Genomic DNA, 25,193 nt, shown 5'->3' on the forward strand with positions numbered 1-25,193 from the left:
TCAGGTTTCTCAGATTCGGACAAATGTCCCCTTTTACTAATATGACGTCATATTTTTCGGACAAATGTCCCCTTTTTGATAAGTGTACTGCATATTTACAGACAAATATCCTGAAGGGATAATACAAAAATAATCGGAATTTTGAAAATCTGAGTAAGGATGAGTTCATTCAGCGTGGCTATTTTGTTTTGTTTGGAACTTGAAAGCTTTACTTATGTAAATTATTATACTATTGATTAGCGCAGAAACTCCTGAACTATATATATACTTTGCTTGTCAGTCTGTTTGTTTGTATCCAATTAATAGATTATCAAGTACAATAGGTGGCAACAGAGAAATGAACTAATTATACACGTCATAAGTGTCAAATATAACAAGAAAAACGAAATTGTCTCACATTAGTTGACATTTATTCCAAGATTAAATAAAAAAGTGTAAAAACAGAAACTAAAGAACGCATAAAATTGCACTTATTTTACTGTAAGAAAAGCACTTTATTACAAAATTATCACTATTATTGATAATATTGTCGGAAACTTGTGACGTAAGAATACAACTGTACTGAGAGTGTACAAATTCTACGTTGCCATCTATTGTACTAGACTCTATTTGGTATCCAATAAACGTCAAAACGTCTGAACCGATCTGGCCCAAATTTTTTGTTCGACTTCACATGTCCCCAGGGAAGGTTTATAAATGATCAAAATGTCAATAATTTGCCTCTAACAAGATTCTATTTCTATTAAATTTTGAAAATCCAAGATTTTTTTTTAAATCCGCAACTTTTTTGATTTTGTAGTACAAAGGAACTATGGGGGTTCCTGATATATATTCCTTGCTTTTAGTGTTAGTCCCAGCAATGTTGCAGTACAAACCGTACTGCACAATATAAAGTAGCCATTAAAAATTACATTGGAAAATTGTCTGAATTATTTAAGACCTCTGAAAACTGTGTTTACAATATAAACCTGTCAAGTGTTAAAAACATCTGATTCCAGGCTTGCAGAAAGTTTGCACTGTACACAGATTCTACGCAATCTCAGAATATAAACTTACTACGCAGAATCTAACCTTTCTCAACCTTCAATATAGACAGTTTAAAAGTAGATAAAAATGCTATGTCACATGTTGGGCCACATAGTAAATGGATAACCCCTAAATATCAAAATACACAAATACACATAGAATACTTTAGTCTTCAATATAGACAACAGTTTAAAAGTAGATAAAAATGCTATGTCACATGTTGGGCCACATATTAAATGGATAACTCCTAATTATCAAAATACACAAATACACATAGAATACTCTAGTCTTCTACAGTTTAAAAGTAGATAAAAATGCAATGTCACATGTTGGATCCCATATTAAATGGATAACTCCTAATTATCAAAATACACAAATACACATAGAATACTCTTGTCTTCGATATAGACAACAGTTTAAAAGTAGATAAAAATGCTATGTCACATGTTGGGCTACATATTAAATGTGATGACCCCTAAATATCAAAATACACAAATACACATAGAATACTCTAGTCTTCTATAATTTTCCCTTAAAACTAAGAACGTGATTTTTAATGCCTCAGGGAATTATAATTAAAAAGGGTCGCCTAGAAATTTAATATCACTGAACACCCCTCACTTGGATTTCATTTGGAAAAGTCAAAGAAAAATAATTTTTCACTATGTAACACCATATCATCCTGTAGGGAGTGTTTATAAAGGAATAAAATGCTGCATTTTTATCGACTTCAATATCAATGAACATTTCCCTCTTGTTTCGCTACTTAGCGAATTCCCTAAAGACCTAATGAAATCTATAAGTACCGAGTGGTATTTCTCTGGATAGGATTGTAAGGCTTCCTTCTCTCAACGCTCTCCATAACAAAAGGATGATAATAAGGTTCCGAACGTTTATTTCTCTAAGCCTTCAATCTAAATAATTTTTTATAAGCCAACAGAAAAAGCATTGAGTGATAAATCATACAAATACAGCAATAAATCCACTCAGGCATTAAAAAACTGTGGCAAGGAACCCATACATTACATCATACAATATCAACCATAACCGAACATAAACAATATTCATATAAATATAATCATAATTACCGCAGTGGTCCTAGAATTTTCACACGGTTTTAATAATCGACGAACATTACATGAAATACAACTGTATACTGAAGTAGAAACTGCTCGCTCCTACGCAGGGAACTTGCGCATGCGTAGTCGGACTGTAAACAGCTTCTAAAACTAGTTCTTTACAATACGTTCTGTACAGATCCTCAGGGGGAACTCAGAGAATCACAGGGGTATCACATAGACTTTATGAACGCAGCGTAGCTCGCGTAACACCTCTTATATTTCATTTGTTAAAATCAAAGAAAATGTAGATGTCTAATTTAGTCAGACCATACCATTCTTTATGGAGTTTCTTCAATAACTGAAAGCTTTTATTTCTTTGCGTTTGTTAAATGAGTTTACAGTGTTAAGTGATATTGAATTTATAGGCGCTCCTTTCTATGAAAAATGGTTCATTTTACAAAATTTAATTCATTTAAAAATTACTTTAAGTTATAGAATAAAATCAAAGAGGGGGGTGTTTACTGATATTGAATCTCTAGGATCTCCTTTTGATGAAAATTGTGCATTTTGAATCTTTCAGCCCTTGAAGACTCTTCCTACAAGATGGTCGGGTTTAAATTGCCAACATTTACTAATTTCTATGATATTGTAAATTAAAATCTGATATTTTCCCTTTGACGCCCCTGAAAACCCGTGTTTGTAGGTAATTTTATAAAAATATTATATATTATATATAATTTCTACTTGCTTTTGCTGAAATTGAGTTGAGGCGCTTATTCTTATTTATTTACTGAAGTCTGATGTAGATCAAACAGTTCCCCTGACAGTTGGCTTTTTTGAACCATATCGGGCTAATTTTGAACCATATCGGGTTAATTTTGAACCATACAGGGCTAATTTTGAACCATATCGGGCTAATTTTGAACCATATCGGGCTAATTTTGAACCATATAGAGCTTATTTTGAACCATATCGGGGTAATTTTGAACCATATCAGGCTAATTTTGAACCATATCGGGCAAATTTTGAACCATATCGGGCTAATTTTGAACCATATCGGGCTAATTTTGAACCATATCGGGCTAATTTTGAACCATATCGGGCTAATTTTGCTTGCTGAATCTATCCTTGTTGGGCATCTTTTTCATGGCGTATTATTCTGACAGACCTAAAGTCTTAAAATAATTATGATATATTGACATCAAGAAATATTTATATGAATACGTTTTAGCCCCCGTTCCCTTTCTACGCCCCTGATGAAAGAACAAAAAATAAGCATTTTAAAATGGTTCAAATGGTTTAAATAAGTAATTTATTAGTCTATGATTGTGAAAATGAATAAACATTTGTTTTAGTTTCTAGAATTAAATAGCTGATCTATCGATCTATAAAGTTCCCGGTGAATAATTCTTATTATTCTCACCCATTTCGTGGAATAATCATAATTATTACACGAACTGGGTGAGAATAATAATAATAAGAATTATTGCTGATTTGTCTATGAAGTAAATCTGATAAGAATATGGTATATTAAATGCTAAAAATAATTGGATCGGACAGAAGAGCATGATTTTAGGTTTTTGCATTCAATTAAGTATTTTGATGGTTTACTAAATGATTAAGCACAGAAATAAGCAAGATTTGGCCTTAAGGAACCCTGTAGGCAAGATAACGGACTGAACAACCGCCTATGAAGTCTCATCCTTTGTGGGTAACCCTGTATAACTTCAGCATGTCACAAATTCTCCAAAAATAATCGACACTGATCCTAAATTCAAGTCTACGATGTTGAATCTCTAGTGTTGTATTTCATGTTTCACTAAAGCTGTGAAAGCTTTAGTCCTATGAGATGAGCATGTGACCGGCTTGGCGCGCCCTGATAAATACTAGACATGTTTAACCTATACTTTCACGTACACACCGTACAAGGCACATTTTGTCACTTTATAATTAACTATTTTGTTCTCAAATAAACTCTTAAGTTACTCTAGTTTACAGAGATTTATATCCAGTCCCCACTCCACCACATGCCTCCCTGCACATCAGAAAAAGTGCAAGAGAACACTGTGCACTGTTTACAAATATGATGCAAAAAATATCAACTTTCGAATGTACATATATATATTTAGATAAATATCCACGCCAAAAATAAATAATGGATACGTTCAAGTCATTCTATCTTTGATGAGTATAAAGATTTAATTATTAACAGATTTACATAATACATGCATTTATTATAATGACGACTAAATTGCCGGTGCAACAAACTCAAATTTTCTAATCTCTATATCTTTGCAAACTATTAGTATAAACCTTCGATATTGCAAACTTAGTTTAAATTAGAACCGACAACTTCATAGCTTTAAATATTTAAAGTCTACTACATTGGGCTCCATAGATATAGGTATTTTAAATCAGAGTTTGTGGCAAAGGCTCGATTTTTTTTGGTCGACCAATTCAAAGTTTAAGATTAAAGAAGGATTTGAATCGGTGATTCAAATTTTAACCGACGTAGGCAGTTCAAATTTCACTGAAATTTTGTTTGTATGCAGTCCTTATATTTTGAGGTGGTTTCCCATGGCCCAGTTTACCTAGCAAGATATTTTTCATCCGAAAATTTTAAATAACTCAATCTTGTCCTTTACATGCTTTCTTACTCGTTGCAACTTTTGAGTATTCTTGATTTTAAAACAAAATTTTAGAAAAATCACACACGAGTCTACTCCTTCAAATCCCTGTTGCATAACTGGAATTAACGTTTATCTAACTCAACAACTAACATCTCTCTAACCAGGGATCAAGTATTTATAAATAAACTACATTCTAAAGCACAATATAAAGAACTGATTTAACAAATACAAAATCATGTGATTTCTGTAAAGAAGGATTAAATCTGAAACTTGTTTTTTCTCAGCTGCCCACAGTGAAAGATGGGTAGTGAGATAGGAAGATACAGGGGGAATGTAGACACAGGGGGAGAAAAACAAAATGGTCATTCCTCAGAAACGTGTTTTTTTTTTCAGGGCTATGCATGACTTTTCCCGAAAACAATGGAATTTCCCAACCCTTTAACTGAAAAACCCCCAAATTTTCAACCAATAAGTGTCATTTGTTTCGTTACACCCTGCATGCAAGTAGGATGTGTACAGGGGAGGAATAAAGTGAAGTTACACGTTGTTGATGGAAAGTAAGATATCCGGGCGATTAGAATTCCTGAATTTATGCAAAGTAATTTCAGGGATTAAGGGGGTAACTTCTTAGTCTAAAGAAGACGAGGGAGTAACATTTATGTCAAGCAGATTAAGGGAGTAACTTTTAAGTCATAAATATTAAGAGATAACATTAAGGCAGGAAGAAGGGAGTGACTTTCAAGTCTGAAATTTCAAAAGAGTAACGTTAGGTCAAGGGATATTAAGGGAGTAACATTAGAGTCCAGGAATATTAAGATAGTAACATAAGAGTAAGATAGTAACATAAGAGTCAAGGAAGATTAAGAAAGTAAAATAATAAAAAATTTCCTGATTTCTGAATTGTTCATCATGGTTTAGCATAAAACTAAGCGAAAAGAAACCCAAAAATTTGGCTTAGTTAACAAAGATTCAGTTAATTTTTGGAAATAACCTTGATCCTGATTAGGAACCGGATCCATTATTTTCCAGTGCGGATCCGCATCAAAATTAAATGGATCCTAAACATTGCATTTGAGTCAAGGATAATAAAGATAGTAACATTAGAGTCAAGGAATATAAAAGGAGTAACATTCTAGTCAAGAAATATATAGGGAGTAACATTCTAGTCAAGGAATTTTAAAGGAGTAAGCCAGTGTTTCGGATCCATATCATTTTGATTCGGATCCGGATCCGCGGATCCGCATCCGTGATGATGGATCCGGATCCTGACTCTGATACGGATCCGGATCCGAGGTAACTTTTGATTCTGTGAATCGGATTTTCCCTATTAAATGTTATGCAAGGTTATAATTTATAAACTATAGTAATCCTAAAGTTAAAAATGTCGTCATTACTATTATATAAATGTAAACATTAAATTATTAAAGATAATTTTGAAAAATTTTCGTCATGTAAATAATACATTTACGAATCATTTTGATTTATTTATTCCATGGTTTTGGTTAATTTTTGGCGCTACCCGGATCCATATCAACGTTTCCTGATACGGATCCGGATCCGACCAAATGATACGGATCCGGATCCGAAACGCTGGGAGTAACATAAGAGTAAAAGTGGATGGAAAATTTTCACACAATATGATCAGCTTGTAGAAGTAAACATGGTTTCTTGGTTTCTACCGTAAATTAGTAATCTTAAATAAAATTCAGAAAGTTCTTCTAAGTACCAAAAATACTAACATAATATGATAATCATTAAAGTAGACATAATTAAATGTACAAATAAATCTAAGCGATTGCGTTTCGTTTAACGACTCAAAAGCACATCAAAATGGAATCAGATCGTTTTGATCTTAAATTTAATAAATAATAATTTCAATTTTTGTTTGAAGTGATAAAATATTTAACGACAATTTTTTTTTAACAAAAAAGTCCTTTACTTATCGAAAGAAATGAATACGTAACATCCATTATGTATCATGCATACTGAATACTGATCCCTAACGTGCAAAAAGAATACGAAGTGATATATAAAATAGTTTAGCTATACAAGGTATTTCTGTAAATATATGTGGATCTCATTTAATCTATAATTATATCACATCCATCTAGTTTCATCAATTAGTGAATTGATAATTAGGGAGATTATATAAGTATTCAGCTTTTAATTACCAACTTAGCAAAATCATTTCCATATTCAAAAACAGTTCAACATTAGTAAAAGCGTAATTTGGAATATCATTAGAAGATTGATAACCAGAGATTTCAACCACGAGGAGGTGGGATCTTTTGTATTGTGGAGACCGAGATCAATTCTTGATCCAATATTTTGTTAATTTGCAGATATTTAATCTTTATTCGTAAACTAAAATGAAGATATGGTAGGTAAAGTGTATTATAGATCCTAAAATTAAAAGTGTCCACAGTTGATATCGATATCAAGCGATTGGATTATGTGTATCAAACATTAAAGTTCCCAGCTCAGACTGCAGAACAATTTATAGGTTTAATTAAGCTATGATTTATGCTAACATCATATATTTATGATAAAGTCTGAGATGGAATTTAAAGAATTTGAGCCGCGGTTTAAATCTGCCAAAACCAGGTTTAAATTAAGCGCTGTTTTAAATCTTGAAACATTTGATACAATTTTAAGTGGAACCAACCATATTTAACCCGCGGCTTAAATTTAAACCGCCGCTCAAATTCTTTAAATTCGACCGTAGATTGAGAATATTTTATGAAAACGGTAAATGGCTGCATTGTGTGCGTCATGTTTCTACATTTCTGTCTGTGTACAAAAAAAGTTCAACAGTATGCGATCAAAACATAAACAACCAAAGCAGAACTCTAGCCAGGCAAGAAGAAAACCCCACCGTTACCAACTTTAAACTAAATCAAATCATAAAATACAATATCTAAATCGTCCCTCAGACATTAACAACGCCATTTTTCAATTTCCTGCGTGCATGTAAATGAATTAGTATAAAATTTATCACTTTCTTTACAACCCCATCATGCCAAACCGGCAAATCCGTGTTCATGTTAGAAATATTCAAATTTAAAATTGCTTAAATTAAATGTCCAAAATAGAAAAGGAAAAAATAAAAATAAATAACAAATTTTACATTAATGTATCTTTGATAGCCCAGCTAAATGTCTAACGTCCTAGTTTCTGGGACCAAATCTAATCTATTTAAGCTACGTCGCTGCACTTCATACTGCCGGTTCAAATTTGAACCACCGATTCAAAGTTTTAAGATTTACAGCTGAAAACTTGTGTGTTTGATACCCTTAATTCCTTCAGCTTTAACTAAGTTGGGTTCCGACCTCTTAAGAGTTCTCTCATGTACACAAAATTTCCCGGCTTCTGATTGGCTGACACTCTTTGATTTTTTTTTTTTACATTTATCTAGATATAAAAATAAAATTATATTAATCTGCAGATTAACATAAAGAGGAGATCAAGCATTGCTCTTAATATCCACAGTTCAAAAGTTATCGGCTCTGGAAGAATTAAAATCGGCAATTCAAAGGAATTGAGTCTTTACCACAAACTCAAATTTTCTGATCGCTATATTTTTGCAACCTAGTGGTGTGAACCTTAGATAATTCTTATATTAATTGATATACCAGAATTTATAGTTTGAAATATCAAAGTTCTAAGACTTTCGGATGCATACTGGCATTTGAACGACCCCTTCATTCATTGAATTCAGTCCCTGCTATTTTAAGCTCGGTTGTCGAGTTATACTTGTACATTAAGTAGTAAATAGATAATATAGGAAATCAGACACTTTAGAACTAAAACTTCTGAAGCAAGAGAAAGCCTTTAGAATGAGAGATGTAAAAATTAAGAACTTTCTTTATTATTTCTATATTTTTTTTTTATCAAATTCATAAATTTATTCATTTTTTGATTAGTTTGTAAACTAAGTTAAACAGAATAAAAACTAGTGAAAGTTTAATCCTTATTTTCTTTTAATCTATCCAATAGAAATTGGATAGGTTTAATTGTTTACTGACAACAAATTTAATTACATTTTTTAATCAAATTTATCATAAAATAAATACCTGCTCGTAGATCTTTTATCCGCATTATTTTATATTTATCTTTAATATTAACATATTATTAATAACATAATATATGATAATAATTAACATATTACTTGAAATAGATGATATTAATAGGGGGAGGAATTTATCTTGAATAAAAAACATTAGCGATGAAAAAATTGATAGCTTTTCATAGAAAATATTATTAACAGTCTTAAACAAAGTATACCAATGTGTTGCTTAAAACCTTGAAGTCAAATAAGACAAGGAGACAAGGATATAAAGCTTAAAAACTTGAAGTAAATTAAGACAAGGATAAAAAGCTTAAAAACTTGAAGTCAATCAAGACAAGGATATAAAGCTTAAAAACTTGAAGTAAATTAAGACGAAGATATAAAAAAGTATAAACTAATTTGATTTGTCGCTTTTTCTTTCTTTAAATAATGTCAGGGATGAGATAAACATACAAACAAATATTATTAAATAGTGTAGTGTAGTGTAATACCCATACGGCCATAACCCATACACTGCTCTGAAACTTCGTCTTTTAACGATATACCCATACTGATCTTGAACAAGTGTAGTGTAGTGTAGTGTAGTGTAGTGTAGTGTAGTGTAGTGTAGTGTCATACTGTGCATATTATGTTATGTTCTGTACATATTTTGTTATGTACTGTACTGTGCATATTTTGTTATGTACTGTACTGTGCATATTATGTTATGTACTGTACTATACCTGAGTTCTTCTGCTCCATGTGCAAACATACAAGTTTTCTCCCATTGACAGTTTCCAGTTTCCTCCCAGGTCTTACAGATACTTTTCTTATAGTTGGGAACCTAGGACAGGGTTGGGATTATTCAAATACTTTTCTTATAGTTGGGAACCTAGGATATGGATGGGATTATTCAAATACTTTTCTTATAGTTGGGAACCTAGGATAGGGTTGGGATTATTTATTTAAAGTTGGGAACATACAAATAGGGTCTGGGATAGTTAATTATTTATTTTAACTTGAATAAATTATTTTAATTAAATTTTACAATATTTTTAAATTTTTAAATAATATCAGATGGAAAAAATTTGTTTATTTATATTTGGGAACCTAGGATAGGGTTGGGGTTATTATTCCAATTTAAAAAATTAAGTTCTTTTCTTATAATTGGGATTACGCTAGGGATGGGAGAGTATGTAATTACGTAATGTTAACATGTACTGCACCTGTTTTGCTCTGTATGTGTACAGCTCTTCGTATCCATGAGCATAGTTGCACATCTCACCCTATTTATACAATTTATTTCAAATCTACAATTCATTTAATATCAACAATTCATTTCAAATAAACAAATCGACAATTCATTTTAAATCGAAAATTCATTTTAAATCAACAATTCATTTTAAATCGACGATTCATTTAAAATCGACAATTCATTTTGAATCGACAATTCATTTTAAATCAACAATTCATTTTAAATCAACAATTCATTTCAAATCAACAATTTATTTCAAATCAACAATTCATTTTAATTCAACATTTCATTTAAAATCAACAATTCATTTTAAATCGACAATTCATTTCAAATCTACAATTCAATTTATATCAACAATTCATTTCAAATAAACAATTCATTTTAATCAACAATTCATTTTAAATCAACAATTAATTTTTAGTCAACAATTAATTTCAAATCAACAATTCATTTTATCAACAATTCATTGCTAATCAACAATTCATTTCAAATAAACAATTCATTTCAAATCGAAAATTCATTTTATATCAACAATTCATTTAAAATCGACGATTCATTTAAAATCGACAATTCATTTTGAATCGACAATTCATTTTAAATCAACAATTCATTTTAAATCAACAATTCATTTCAAATAAACAATTCATTTTAATCAATAATTCATTTCAAATCAACAATTTATATCGAAATCCAACAAAAAATCAGCCAACCCAACCCAACCANAAATCAAATCACAAGGGGCGGGGATGACAATGGACTCCAGTAATGGATTGGAGGTTCAAGTCCTTTCCGTGTCCTGGTTTTTAAAACATCCCATCAACAGTTGTTTGTAAATTGCGAAGTTCCTTGCCACACGACCAAATTTGAGCCATGCCTCACTTTTGGACCAACGTCATACAAAATTTACCCTGTAACCGGGCAAAAATTCCATGACAGAGGTCTCCCCAGCGAGTATTTTGTTTCAAATGTATATTTTGAATTAGATAAAACGTAGGAGCAAATTGTTTAAAACTTGTTAGTTTGATTAAATTTGCAATTAATGTAAGTCATTGAAACTAGTTTAAACATTATTTGATTAGCTAGTGAATTAAATGTATGTTCTAGTAAGAAGAGTAACAAGTCCAGTCTAGAAGTAAGAATAGTTGAATCGGGAAATTATGATAATAAAGACCAAGTCTAGTAATATTAAAAATGAAGATCAAGTATAAAAATATAAAAAATTTTCTGGTGATTTAACCCTATTTAAACTTTCTCTGGTACAAAAATTAGTATATTTTAAGTCCTGTCTTGTTTTGATATACTAAATTTTCGGTGATTTAACCCCATAATAAATGTCATCTCTTGTGAACATGACCCAACCCAACCCAACCCACCATGAAACCAAACAGTCAATAAACCAACCAAGGCGATCAACCAACAAGCAAGTTAGTTGAATGCAACTAATCTATCAGTCCGTCAACCAACCAACCAACTAATTGAGTCTGTCCATCCATTCAACCAAATATATAATTCATCTGATAATTAAAACTGTATTTGTAATAAAAAAATGCTAAAGCCCTTCCTATAATCTATAAAATTTTTAAATGTCATTTTACCATTGGGCAGCTAGGATGCTTGTCGCACAGAACAACCTGAAAGCAAGATATTATAGAACGTTCAAAAGTCATATTAATTCTTTGATTTAATTTATCGTCTCTTCTTTTCGTTATTTGACAAAAAGGATGGAAAGGGGGATATACATTATACATATTTTCCTTACCTTGAACTTTCCGTCCAATCTTTTATCCGGTTCACCCTGCATATCCTGAACACAAAATATTTAGTAATTAAAATCTTTATCCGGGTCACCCTGCATATCCTGAACACAAAACATTTAATAATTAAAATCTTTATCCGGGTCAGCCTGCATATCCTGAACACAAAATATTTAATAATTAAAATCTTTATCCGGGTCACCCTGCATATCCTGAGCACAAAATATTTAATAATTAAAATCTTTATCTCGAAAATACAAACAGCTAAAAGTGAAACTCTGATTTTATAGTTTCCTTAATTAAAGGGACTGAAGTAGCAATTTCAAGTGAATACATGTAAACAAGAGTGGCATGTTCGATACACAAAGGAACCCTTCAACACTTTGTCACATCAAAAATGAATAAGATATCTATATTTGTCTCTTTAAAATCCAATTTTTTCAGTTGCGGTTTCTCGAAAAGTCACTTGCACGTTTCTGCTACAAAAAAATGGAGGAAAAAATCATAATAAAACACTTATCAAGCTACAAAAATGAAGATATCTTCTAACTTACAAATGAGATAAAGGTTTAAAGAGTACTTTTCTGAATCGGGGATGGAGGCTTTAAACGGAGTGTTACGTAAACAATACAATGATAGTCACTAATTTCCAACCTTTTTAATGATCATGGTCAATCTACATTCTACACTCCTTTGAATATAAAAAGCTAAGGATACTACCTGGAAACTCCGTTTTTTCATGTCATGTGAAAACTGACAAACGTCTCCGTACGGACATACTCCTTTCTCCTTCATGTTCCTACACGGTTCCATCTTCAGAATATAGGAACCATCTAAACAGTAGGGTTGAAAAGCTAATTTGAGTAGAAAAAAATAACATACAAATTTAGGGTTCAAATCGATCTGCTATGTAATAGGTTCCCTACATACTACCAAATTTAAAAGAGTGTAATTTTCAATTTTCATTTCAAAAAAGGCATGTCCGATTTAAATCGGTACCCTTAAAACCGTTGTCTCCCTGAGATTGAAAGGCACTTGAAATATCTCTTGTGTTCACCTGTTTGTGAACCTAGTTCCTTCTGTCCATGTGCAAACTGACATCCTTGGCCTTGTCTAGCACATGATCCTTCTTCTAACCAGGTCTTACACAGGACAGCCTTAAATAGTATTAAGATACGCATATATATATATATATATATATATATGCGTATCTTATATATATCTATATATGTAAGAAAAAAAGTTTACAAAATATGATTTGAAGTTTTATTGTATACATCAAATCAAATCATCAACATATAACTATAAAGCAATAATGAGAGCAGCTTCTCAGTTTTTATATTTTTGAATACAAATTGTTTCGGATTACTCCTCTTCAGTTAATATACATGGTTATTTTGGTTAAACTGATGTTTTACAACAATATTTTATAAATAATTCATCCGTATCCACACACCCACAAAAACAACCTTAAAAAAAGTTTCTTCACCAGAATCTGGACTTTTATTAGAACATACAGAACTTTTAAACAAATATATGTTTGCAGGAATTTATGAAAAACATAATTAGTAAATTTTCATTCATCACATTATATATATATTATAGAACACGAAATGCATCAAAATTGATTTAGTCATTTTTCTCACAATTTTTTCACTTTTAATGATTGTTTTCTCTCTGTAATCTATTTTATCGTTGATAAAAATAACATTAATCTATTATCAATTTTTTAAATAAAGTACCTTAGCTGCTCCCCCATTAGGAGTCCTTAACTCCTGAGCTGAGTGTGCAAACCGACAATTCATTCCGTTAGGACATACTCCTTAATAAGTTTATAATATAGATAATATATCTATAAACATAGAGTAGTTATCTCTCTGTTTGTTTGCCAGGTCGTTTGTTTGTATGTCCCATCATTAACCCTTCAGACCGATTTGTCTCAAATTTTGATTTGGGAACTCAATAGAACCACGGGAATAATCTTGAATGGGGTGATTTCAGGGGCGTATTCAGGATTTTGCCCGGGAGGGGGGCTTACAATTTTTCTTTCAGCTCAGAACACATTGGGTCCTTAAAATCCCCTAAAATCAAAAAATTTAATTGTTTCAGGGGGGAAGCCCCCCCCTGAACACAACTCTGGTTGATTTTTAGAGAAAGTTTAGTTATCAGACAAAGCTGGGTTCCCAGGCTAGTATTATACATCATTAAAGTATGTTGTATAAAATGTAAACGCTGAAATCTATTTTATGTTATCCAAGGGGCAAAAATATCATTTTTATCATTGTAAAAACTCTACTAATATTACGGTTTCGAATTTAAAAACCATCTAGCGGTAGCAGTAGATTCTTGAATAGACGTTCAGTAGGTGAAATAGAGGGTACGTGTAGGGGGGCAGAGGGGGGTGGGGTGAGCTAAAATTAAAGAAATTTTATAGGAGTTATCACCTGTACTCGCATAGGCACTGCAAGGAGATGTTTTGAACCCATCTTGAGATCTAGAAAATATAACGTTGTGGGCTTTTAGAAGTAAACTAATAAAATCCTTGAGTTTTCGCATGAAATAGGGTAGAATTCAAGCACAATTCTCAAAAATGTATCAGATATTTAGGAGAGAGGGGGGGGGGGGGAAATTAGAACATTCACTTTATGCAGTGCTTAGGAAACATTTCATATCGATGCGGATTCAGATCCTGGAACTAACATGAAAAAAAATCCGGATCCAGGCCCTGATTTATTTTTAGAAATGGAAATTTTTTGTAATTTCTTTGTCTTCTTTTCACTTATTTTAAGGCTCAAAATTAATAAACCATTCAGAGTTAAGGAAATTTTCGAAATTTCTTATTAATTAACAATTGTGATCCAAGAGCAAAGTTGGTTTTGGTTGATATTTTGTCTCTTGGATCCGGATCCTAGGCACCGTCTTTATAAAATATAATTACCTGTTATTTCCAAAGTTATAGCTGTTCTGTGTTTGTTGAGCGGCTAAAATAAAATAAAATGTTTACCATAATATTAATAAAAAAGTGTGTTGTTCATTGTTTAAGTTAAATCTTGAACAAATGAAAAATAAAATAAAATGTTTACCATAATATTAATAAAAAAGGGTGTTCATTGTTTAAGTTAAATCTTGAACAAATGCAAAATAAAATAAAATGTTTACCATAATATTCATAAAAAAGGGTGTTCATTGTTGAAGTTAAATCTTGAACAAATGAAAAATAAAATAAAATGTTTACCATAATATTAATAAAAAAGTGTGGTGTTCATTGTTTAAGTTAAATCTTGAACAAATGAAAAATAAAATAAAATGTTTAGCATAATATTAATAAAAAAGGGTGTTCATTGTTTAAGTTAAATCTTGAACAAATGAAAAATAAAATAAAATGTTTAGCATAATATTAATAAAAAAGGGTGTTCATTGTTTAAGTTAAATCTTGAAGGCAAAATGTCCACATACTTTAAAATTAATTTTAAGACTAACATTATGATAAATTTAAATGAATAAATTTATCATAATAAGAAGTTTAATATTAATTTAAAATAATAAGTATATTTTCATCTTACCTAAATAGTTTTTAGTCCAATCACTCATACCTCCATTTTGATTATTCATATTCGGCCCGTTTCCTCCCATCTGCGCTAATCCTCCTCCCATCATTCCCTGGTTTCCCATATTTGGGCCATTTATACCCCGATTAAGGTTGTTTTGAACTGCTCCGACCATACTTTGACCACCCCCGCCCATATTTTGGCCGCCGCCTCCCATATTATAACCATTTCCCGCCATGTTGAATCCATTTCCGCTCATATTGTAACCGTTTCCTCCCATGTTGTATCCACTTCCGGTGTTGTTGTATCCGGAAGAAGAACCGGTTCCGACAAGCCCTTGTCCCATCTGCTGGCTCATTTGAAGCAGACTACTCATACCCATCGTTCTCATTGCTGAAGAAGAAACATCATAAAAATAAATACAAAACTAATATAAAATAAACTTTTAAACATTTATCAAATAAATCATTAATTTCCGGGGTTTTTGCAAATCTACAGATTTATACTTCTTTTATTATCTTAGTTATTGACAGACACCCATCATAAACAATTCTTAGGATCCATTTCATTTTGATGCCACTCCGGATCCAGATCCAGGTCCCAAACATTTCTTCGAGATTTACTGGTTTTTTTGTTGTCGACAAATTTGTAAGTCCGCCAATTAAAACAGGAATATCTGCGAAGGTTTGAATGTTATAATTTTAAAACCGTAAACAAGGGTTGCAGAAAGATCATTGACAAAAAGCTCAAATTATTCAATGCGTGCAAAGCGCCGGGATGTAAACCTATTCATAGTTTTGTTTCTACCTTGAATTTGATGACAAATGGAGAGGAAGGCGACATTATCTTCCTTAGTACGGAGCTGGGCCTCACTTAAAGAAAATAGATAGCAAAAAGCGAACAGATTTAATTTGAGAAATAGCATATTCTTTATGGTGAGACCAAAAACAAGCTCCGGGACCATATTTCTTGAATAGCGAGAACCACCCCTTTTCTAGTGTACCAGTTCAAACTTTTTCAAACACTCGCTTTTTATTGAATTTGGTATCAGAAAACATTACAATGCTAAAAAATACCTGTGAGCAAAGTTACACTTGTCTCCATATTTACAGGGCTCTTCTTCTAAACATTAATAAATTGTTCAGAATTTGTAGCATCTTATTTTTTTTACGCCTGAAAATCATTAATATCGGCCGCATCTTTTCTAGAGAGCAACTCTGGATTTCTTCAGTAGAGACATGAACAGATGATACAGAGCGTCCCATATCATATTAGATTATCTCCAATCTTTAACACCAAAATAAACCCTTAATACTCTAAAAACTCATCATTTTCCACAAGAAAATTCTTATATAAGCCTTATGTTATTTTTCAAAATGATTCATTCTAATAAAATTTTCTAATTAGTCCCGAAAATCGTAATTTAGACCCGTTCTCGGTCTAATATGATGTGGGACACCCTGTACAAGATTTCTGACCTCAATACATTCCGAGATTTTTGTAAATATTAAACGATAGGTTTATTGGACATTTTGTTTACACACCTTTCAATCAATCCTTTAGTTTAATTATAATTGGTGTAACTCCACTTACCTCCCATAGATTTACACTTGGTAATCTTCCATTCTGTGTTCTGTTTCGGTATAGCATGCTGGAAACTACAGTTGATTCCGTACAAACATTCACGGTTTATCCACCTAACATTAAACAGGGTTCAAATAAATCCACAAAAACCGGATTTTTTCGGGATTTCAGTCAATTGAAGAACGAAGAACGAAGAACGAACAAAAATTACAATTTATTTTGCACCAAGCGAATTACATTAGTTGGAACAAATGAATGAGATCTTTCCAACATATTTTTCCAAAAAGAAGAAAAGAAACACGAAGGATATTGCGAAATTAAGAGAAATCTTCATTCTTAATTTTTTTTACCTTTTGCAAATGGCAGGGTAGTGTCCAGGCTGCAGCTGTGCTATAAAATAGAAAATATCTTTATTAGGTCCATTTAAGCTATAGATTTTAGGTCGGAACCTATGAATAGTAAATCAATTAAGAAAGCACTAATCCGCATATTTTTAGTTTTCATAGACCATGGCTGATTCCTTTTAGATATCCCTAAATGAGCAAGAAATAAGAGATTGCTGAAAACAAAGACTAATCAGATGCCGCAAAAATTTTGATCTCAGCCAATAAGAAATTGCGAAAATACGGGTCAACTCATTTTCATGGCTTAAACACACTAAGCTGTTTAAAATCAAGAGTTGCCATTGCGGATATCGCGCTCAAGCGTCGAAGATACCAAAACTTCCGACCATAGCGCATTAAAATAATAAACATGTTAGATCTAAAATTCTTAAAACTAACGTTTTTGCAGTTCCTTCTCCCCGTGTGCAAACTTGCATTCATTGTTCCATTTACACTGCCCTGTCTCCTCGAAATACTTGCACAGATTCTCCTGAACAATAACATTCATTACAGATTCTCCTGAACAAATACATTCATTACAGATTCTCCTGAACAAATACATTCATCACAGATTCTCCTGAACAAATACATTCATCACAGATTCTCCTGAACAAATACATTCATCACAGATTCTCTTTAACAAATACATTCATTACATATTCTCCTGAACAAATACATTCATTACAGATTCTCCTGAACAAATACATTCATTACAGATTCTCCTGAACAAATACATTCATCACAGATTCTCTTGAACAAATACATTCATCACAGATTCTCTTTAACAAATACATTCATTACATATTCTCCTGAACAAATACATTCATTACAGATTCTCCTTAACAAATACATTCATTACAGATTCTCTTGAACAAATACATTCATCATAGATTCTCTGAAACAAATACATTCATTACAGATTCTCCTGAACAAATACATTCATTACAGATTCTCCTGAACAAATAAATTCATCACAGATACTCCTGAACAAATACACAAATTCTTTTTATATTAAAGCTCTTGACCGTTTTCAAGACCAAAATGTCAGCTTTTTCCATTTTCGAACATATCCTGAATTTGCAACATTGTCGCGTTTTCGAGCCAAACCCCACTTTCCCGTTTTTGAGTATAATCCGCAGTTCCAAACTAAAATCACTTTCATAACTTACAAAATATATCACTGAAAACAAAATTTATCTCATGAAGACTAAATTAACTTCTAAATTATTTCTAGAATCTAAGTCATCACGTTGTATCTGTTAAATTAGAAATTACCGATGATTTATTTTCAAGCATTTTAAACAATCAATTTCCCGCATTTATAGTTTAATCTAAATGAAAAGAACAAAATGATATTAGTATTTTGATTTCTCAAAGCTGTAATGATTTTCAACTTATAGAAGAGCTTTTTTTATTTTCTATTTTGTTTATATTTTACCCTATCATTTTTTTGTTTCGTAACGTAAGTATACATAAATGCTTAAAAATTGACATTGATATGAATTTAGGTAATTGTCTCAAATTAAGAATATGTTCCGAAAACGCGACATGAGCTGAAATGCGGTATTTGTTTTAAAATAGGTATATGTTCGAAAATAAAATCAAGTATCATCACACCTTATTATTAGTTTAAAATTGACATTTATTGTTTCAATATATAGTTTTAGCCATTTAAAAAAAATATATTGTGTAATTTTGTTTAACTCGGCTTGGATTTAAGGATATATACACTTGAAAGAGAAAACTTAGAAGATTTGGCCTATTTCTAACACTTAGTGTTAGAAATGGGCCAAGTGTTAGTTTTGGAACAAATATCCCCTGGATAACTGATGTTAAATTAACATTAACGCTGTCATTTTTTATCTTAAACTGTGATATCCTGCCTTAAACTAAACTTCATTTTGTTATAACAAATTTTTTCTTAAACTAGACAAATATTTATAATAAAAAAGATTTAATTTCATTAGGAATTTTTTTTTTTGAAAATAACCCTACCTTAAACCCTGCTTCCTTCTGTGGGAAAGGTCTCTGTTCTATCTCTCCATGAGCATGTAAGCAACTATTCTCAAACTAAACATTAATTATGTTCATAACTAATAAGAAAAATTCATGTGTCATGCAAACTCAAAAAAAAGAAATCAAAATGCAATAAAAAGTAACAAAAAATTATGACTATAAAAATAAAATCGATGAAATTAAACCCATTAAAATAGTTTGACAATATTTACAATTGATAACACAAAATATAGGTATTAGGTTTTCTTTAAAACTTGATGGTACGAGATTCTAAAAATGTTAAGAATTCAAATAAAACCTTTTATGATTGAATATACTAAACCTTTTCGATTTGTACATACAAAAACAACGATTCATCAACCCGTATAGTGATGAAACAAACAATGAATCAACTTAAATTCCGTTTATTAATTAAAAATAATTTACCTTGCAGTTCTTCACTTCAAGCCAACTTTTACAGATCATTGTCTTGTAATTGGAAGGAGTCTTCGCAGTGCTATAGGGATAAAAATAGATTAGATCCCGTCCCGTCCCGNCATCCCGTCCCATCCCATCCCATCCCATCCCATCCCATCCCATCCCATCCCAAGCTAATTCAGAGATGCAGGGATATAAACTATACAGGCTGAAGGTTCAATTCCCTGATGTATTCTGGTTTAACAAGAGATTTCCTCGTTCCTCAGGTAAGTCTTACTAATTTAAAGGAAATAAAGAATACTGTTTAAAAACGTCTAAATTTGTTTCATTGTTAAATAGGAAAAGAGAATCCCAAGCTAAAATATAATATATATCTAAAACTAGGATTTTAGGACACGAACCATCTTCTATTTCAATTGTGAACTTTTTCTCTTTGATTACATTGTTAAACAAAAACAAAGAAAAGTTCGCGGATTATAAAAACAATTTCGTGGATTTTTCAAAATTTAATGAAAATCGAATGTTGATGGAGGCAAATTTTTGAAATTTTGATCTTCTATAAACCTTCCCTGGGAACATGTGAAGTCCCACAAAACATTAAGCCCGATTGGTTCCAACAAACAGACAGACAAGCAAAGTACAGATAAAGATAATGATTTTGTGCCGCAAATCATTTGATTGAAAAAAAAATATTTTTAAATAGAAGTTTTTAGACGTCATTAAGTATAGTTTCTTGTATTTTAACAAAGAACTTCAGGCCGTTTAAGTGAGCAAGTTTGGTGTAAGATAAGCGTCCTAACATCCTTTTGAATTTTAGAAAAGACGACATTCTGTGACATTTTTATTTGACAAATTAAGAGTCTGGATTTGTTGCCTATTCTTTAAATATACCTGTTGGTAGTTTCTGGACGGGGTGCTGATGGTAAAGGGGGCTGCCACTGGTTCCCTCTGAACAAAATAAATAAAATATTTAAATATTTTTCAATTGTAATAATAAAAAAAATATAATATTTAGTGGAAAATTTGTCTTGTAAAAATAGCCTTTAATAGTAACCATTAAAAAAAAATCTTATTTACTAAAAAGAGAAATAATCAAATTATATTTTTATTCAGTGAATTGAAATAAAAAAGGCTTAATTATTTTAAATTATTTTTTTTTAAAGGAAAGATGTTCTTTCTTAGAAGGGGTATACAGTTTTGGTCCTTTAGTCCATAAACAAAAGAAAATATTTAAATGGAGAAAAAAAGATATATTACCCTTGGTAACTATTTGTTCCTCCCGCTCCTCCATATCCTCCTTGTCCTGAACCTCCATATCCTCCTTGTCCTGCACCTCCGTATCCTCCTTGTACTGAACCTCCGTATCCTCCTTGTCCTGCACCTCCGTATCCTCCTTGTACTGAACCTCCGTATCCTCCTTGTCCTGCTCCTCCATACCCCTGTCCTGCTCCTCCATACCCCTGTCCTGCTCCTGCATAGGCCCCACTAGCATTGTATCCGCTAGCGTTGTATCCACTGGGATCATATCCATTCTCATCATACCCATATCCATAGTTTCCATGGTTAAAGGTGCCGGTCAACTGACCGCTGTTGTTGCTGCTGCTGGACCCACTATTACCGTGGTTGTAGAAGCAATTGTCTCCAAATTGGCAGTGTCCGTCACGCACCATATTCTTACAGTTCATTTTCTAGAAAATTATATAATTTGGATTCAAAGTTAATAAATGCATGTTGTAGTCAAAAGAGATGTCCGTTCAACTCATTATGCAGATGACAACATAAAGATTTGAAAACTTATTTTTTAATAGATCCAAAAACGTTTTATCTCAATCTTTGCGTAAGTAAATTGAAAAGGTGTCTTCTACCTTAAATTTAGCTGTAGCATTTTCATCCAACTTGATCAGTTCATCTTCTCCATGTGCAAACATACACTGGTCAAACAGCCAGTTAATCAATCCTACACTGAAAGGAGAGGGAGAGGGCGAACAACTTATTTGAAATTTAAAAGATTTGGTTTAAGATTACTGTATCAGACCACAGATGGAAACAAATAAAATGAACATTCAACATCCATTTCAGGAGTGCCATCAATAATTCGCCAATCGTTCACTTTCAGTATTTAGACGTGGATTTCTACAGAAATTTTAAGGATTTAAGGTTACTGTTATAAATCGTTGATGGCACACTGTAACTTCCGAATCCAATAAAACTAATTTGTCAGTGCCGTTATCTAAAATATAAAAAATACATTTTAGAAATTATATAAAAATAAATTTGTCTGGCTTTCCTTGTCTCCATGCTCGCACATTGAGTCTTCTGTTTAATTAATCGATTATTTAACAAAAACTCAACAATACAACAATAGTATCTGCAAAATGTTTAAGAAAATGTATTTAATTGGATTGTTTTTTATCTAACTGAATAATCAATTTCCTTTGAATTTGGCACAGAGTTTGGTTTTGTACAATGGATTGGTTTCCTTCAGCTGAAATATGAAATTTATAATATAAAATGTAGGAATATGCTTAGGTCTTTTTAAACAGGAGCGCAACATTTGTAATTTTTAGAGGGGGGGAGGGGGGGTGGGGTAAAAAGTTGACAGAGCTATTTTTAAATATTATTTGAATATAGAATTGACATTTAAGAAAAGGTTGATTGGGAAAATATCTAAACCTGGTCCGCAGTGACCTTCTGTAGTTCTGCTTCTCCATGGGCAAACAGACATCTAATCAAAATCATTTTCTGATTGGTTATTCGTTATTAATAATGTATATACGTTTTCATCGATAGAACAAACCCCAGTCGGACTAATTGATGTTTAGGCTTTCAGACGGAGTGACAGAATGGTTAACTTGATGAGAACTCCGGTTCAGTTCCGGAGACCTGGTTTTGACGGACAGATTTACCCCTGTTCAGTGTAATGTACTGCTACTATCGTGTCTGTTGTTTGTATTGGCATGGGAAGTGCTGATGGGCGTAGGAACAGAATATATCCAGCAATATTTATTTTTGTAAATGTTAAACGACTAAATATGAATACAGGAGTGTAAATTTTCCTAAAAAATAATTTTCCCCCTGCGCGGGGTTTTTCGCTCAATTGGGGAAAATAAATGATTTTTAGGGTAAATACTATCAAAAAGAATGAAAAAACTTGCTTTTTGAAGTGACATTTGCACCCCNATGGCAGCTGTAATTCTGAAAAATATACACCCCTGTATGAATAAATAAAACTGACTTGTCTCCAAACTTGCAGCTTCCATCCTCCCAGTTCTTGCACATCTGATCTTTCTTAGACACTAAGCTTCTCCTAGTCGAGAAATTCAAAATTATTAATCCATGGATAAAGTAATGAATCAACAAAATCTGAGAACCAATGAATGAATGATAGAAATGATGGATGTAAGTATGAAAGACTTAATGAACTTAAGCGCAAAAATATTAAAAATCAAAATTCAATTCGGAGCTGAACTAAAGCAAAAATAACCAAACATTTACTTACTAAAAACAAATTTGAAAAGGGAAATTCAAATAAAACGTGTCTTTGTAGACAGTGTAGAGTCTATAATCAAAGAGTTTCTGGTTTTTCGAGTAATGAAAAAAAGAATGTTGAATTATTTTAAATCAAATATCTCTAAACAATTCCAAGAGATATTAGCGTAAATTAAAATATTTAAGTTTCAGTTAAACTCTTCGTGTTGGTTTTTTAAACATTACGTAGCTATAGTCTTTAATCAGACAATCTTATGGAACAGTTTGAGTTTAAAAAGTATATAAGTATAAACAAGGATAGAATACTCTTATAGTTGGAATTTTTAGTTTAAACATTGAGATTTAAATCACTCTAAAATTCAGAAATTATTTGATTATAAAAAATTATATAATAAGTGTCTAAAACTGGAAGGTCAATTATATATTATTATTTACCTCAGCTCCCCCTCTCCGTGGGCAAAAAGGCAGTTGAACCCAACACTACAGAATCCGTTCGCCTCGAAGTTTTTGCACAGAGTGATCTGTTCGGGGGTTCAGATATAATTAGAATCTTTAATTACCCTTTTACAACATATCTTCTTTAATCAATATCCCCGTAAACTGTGAAATCGTAATCATTCTCTTTCATCAAATTATGCAAAAATTTGGGCTCGGAAAGAGATATCAAGATTCAACATGAACCTACTACCGAAATTCCCCTCATGTTCCTACCTGGAGCTCTGGGAATAATCCATCAAGTAAACAAGTAAAAATCAATCGTTCGTTAACAAGAGATCGAAAAAATCGTTCAGTGTTATTGTAAACCAGAATACAGTTTTGAAATATAGTAAACTTCTAAATTTTGTGAAGTCTTCTGAAAGCCTCAAAATCTTGGAATGTTTGAAAAAGGGGAAAAAACGATGCCCAACTCTACGTGTATTGTGTGTAATGTCCAAATCATGATTATTTATTTATTCTAAAATAATTAGACTGAAATCCTTCCTTGTATATATCAGATTTAAAGTTGTCTCCGACCAATACACTCTTCCTGATCTCACTGGGATCATGAGCAAACTTGCAGGCGTCACCACTCTAAAAACATTTTAATATTAGTTATTCAAAAGACCGGTGTTTCGGAGAGTGTGAATTTTAACCTTGAAGCAATACTTGGCTCCTAGTTTAGATTTAAACCTACCTTACACTGTCCGGATTGAACATATCTACACATCATAGTTTTCGAATTCGATTGCCCAGGGTTCGCCAGGTTAGCTTTACCGTGGGCAAACTCACAAGCATCACCTCGGTCACATCGACCTGAACACAGAAATAAATCATACAATCAATTAATCAACCAACCAATCTACTCGTCAATCAACTCACCAAACAATCAATTTATCATTTCATCAATCAAACAATTCACCAATCATCCAATTCAACAATAATCAATCCCTCCATCAATCAATCAATTCATCAATAAATTAAAACATTTATCAATGTGTAAGTGACCAACAGATGAAAAAAAAGGTTACCTAGTTCTTCTTCTATCGTTGGTCAAAACTTAAAAATTTACTCATGCAAGATAGGTTTATCCCGGTAAAAACATGGAATAATTCTAATTTTAATATATATTTCTTACCTTTTGCCGCCCAGTGTTTGCACAAGGAGCTCTTCTTTTTACTACTGTCTGTTTCAATCATTTTGCTTAGAGAAAATAAAATAAAATGAGTTGAAAACTTGCAAAACTTTTGCGGCAGAAGTGATTTTTTTTTTTAATGTTTCAAATTTACATAAATCTAGATCTGAAAAATGTTGAATATAAAAACTCTTTCATAAAATTTATATGCAGATATATAGAATATAAATGAGGATTTTTTTAGCAATTCGTATTATACAAATTTATAAACTCGGTCAAACGTATAAATGTGATTAAAATATAAGGCAGGATACTTTTAGTAAAATAATATAAAGTACAGATTTATAAATCAATTAATAACAGAAGATCT

At 31.7% G+C, this 25,193-nt stretch overlaps 1 protein-coding gene and 1 long non-coding RNA gene across 5 annotated transcripts; both read right to left on the reverse strand.

The window, feature by feature from the left end:
* Positions 1-1,829: 1,829 nt before the first annotated feature.
* LOC111705800 (uncharacterized) lies at positions 1,830-4,488 on the reverse strand. The gene is made up of 2 exons (XR_002766079.1): positions 2,115-4,488; positions 1,830-1,940 (listed from the first exon to the last, which is right to left on the reverse strand). It is a non-coding gene; the product is annotated as an uncharacterized LOC111705800 (long non-coding RNA).
* A 4,935-nt stretch (positions 4,489-9,423) lies between these two features.
* Positions 9,424-24,985, reverse strand: LOC111705801 (uncharacterized). 4 transcript variants are annotated; one of them, XM_023478470.1, is made up of 28 exons: positions 24,827-24,985; positions 24,386-24,504; positions 24,193-24,282; positions 23,647-23,732; positions 22,958-23,029; positions 22,396-22,447; positions 22,156-22,207; positions 22,010-22,038; positions 21,588-21,653; positions 20,980-21,410; positions 20,614-20,670; positions 19,732-19,801; positions 19,285-19,359; positions 17,689-17,779; positions 17,257-17,296; positions 16,916-17,019; positions 16,399-16,444; positions 16,130-16,194; positions 15,368-15,715; positions 14,713-14,755; positions 14,219-14,268; positions 13,517-13,596; positions 12,832-12,931; positions 12,495-12,607; positions 11,780-11,824; positions 11,616-11,651; positions 9,992-10,051; positions 9,424-9,609 (listed from the first exon to the last, which is right to left on the reverse strand). In XM_023478470.1, the coding sequence occupies exons 1-28, from the start codon at positions 24,885-24,887 to the stop codon at positions 9,439-9,441; spliced, it is 2,652 nt and encodes an 883-aa protein (XP_023334238.1). In that variant the 5' UTR covers positions 24,888-24,985; the 3' UTR covers positions 9,424-9,438. The 4 variants fall into 4 exon arrangements, with proteins under 4 accessions (XP_023334238.1, XP_023334237.1, XP_023334239.1 ...); XM_023478469.1 differs by having other exon boundaries at positions 15,338-15,715; XM_023478471.1 differs by lacking the exon at positions 9,424-9,609 and adding an exon at positions 9,667-9,705 and having other exon boundaries at positions 15,338-15,715.
* Positions 24,986-25,193: the final 208 nt, after the last annotated feature.

This window comes from Eurytemora carolleeae, unplaced genomic scaffold (genome assembly GCF_000591075.1).
Source record: "Eurytemora carolleeae unplaced genomic scaffold, Eaff_2.0 scaffold190, whole genome shotgun sequence".
NCBI lineage: Eukaryota > Metazoa > Arthropoda > Copepoda > Calanoida > Temoridae > Eurytemora > Eurytemora carolleeae.

Excerpts from the sequence above, each read along its gene's own strand:
- LOC111705801 (XM_023478469.1), bottom strand. The coding sequence starts at position 24,887 with ATGATTGAAACAGACAGTAGTAAAAAGAAGAGCTCCTTGTGCAAACAC. Across the intron at positions 21,411-21,587 it reads ATGCTACAGCTAAATTTAAG|AAAATGAACTGTAAGAATAT; the intron begins GTAGAAGACACC and ends ATAATTTTCTAG. Across the intron at positions 16,445-16,915 it reads CAAGTGTAAATCTATGGGAG|AAGAAGAGCCCTGTAAATAT; the intron begins GTAAGTGGAGTT and ends ATTAATGTTTAG.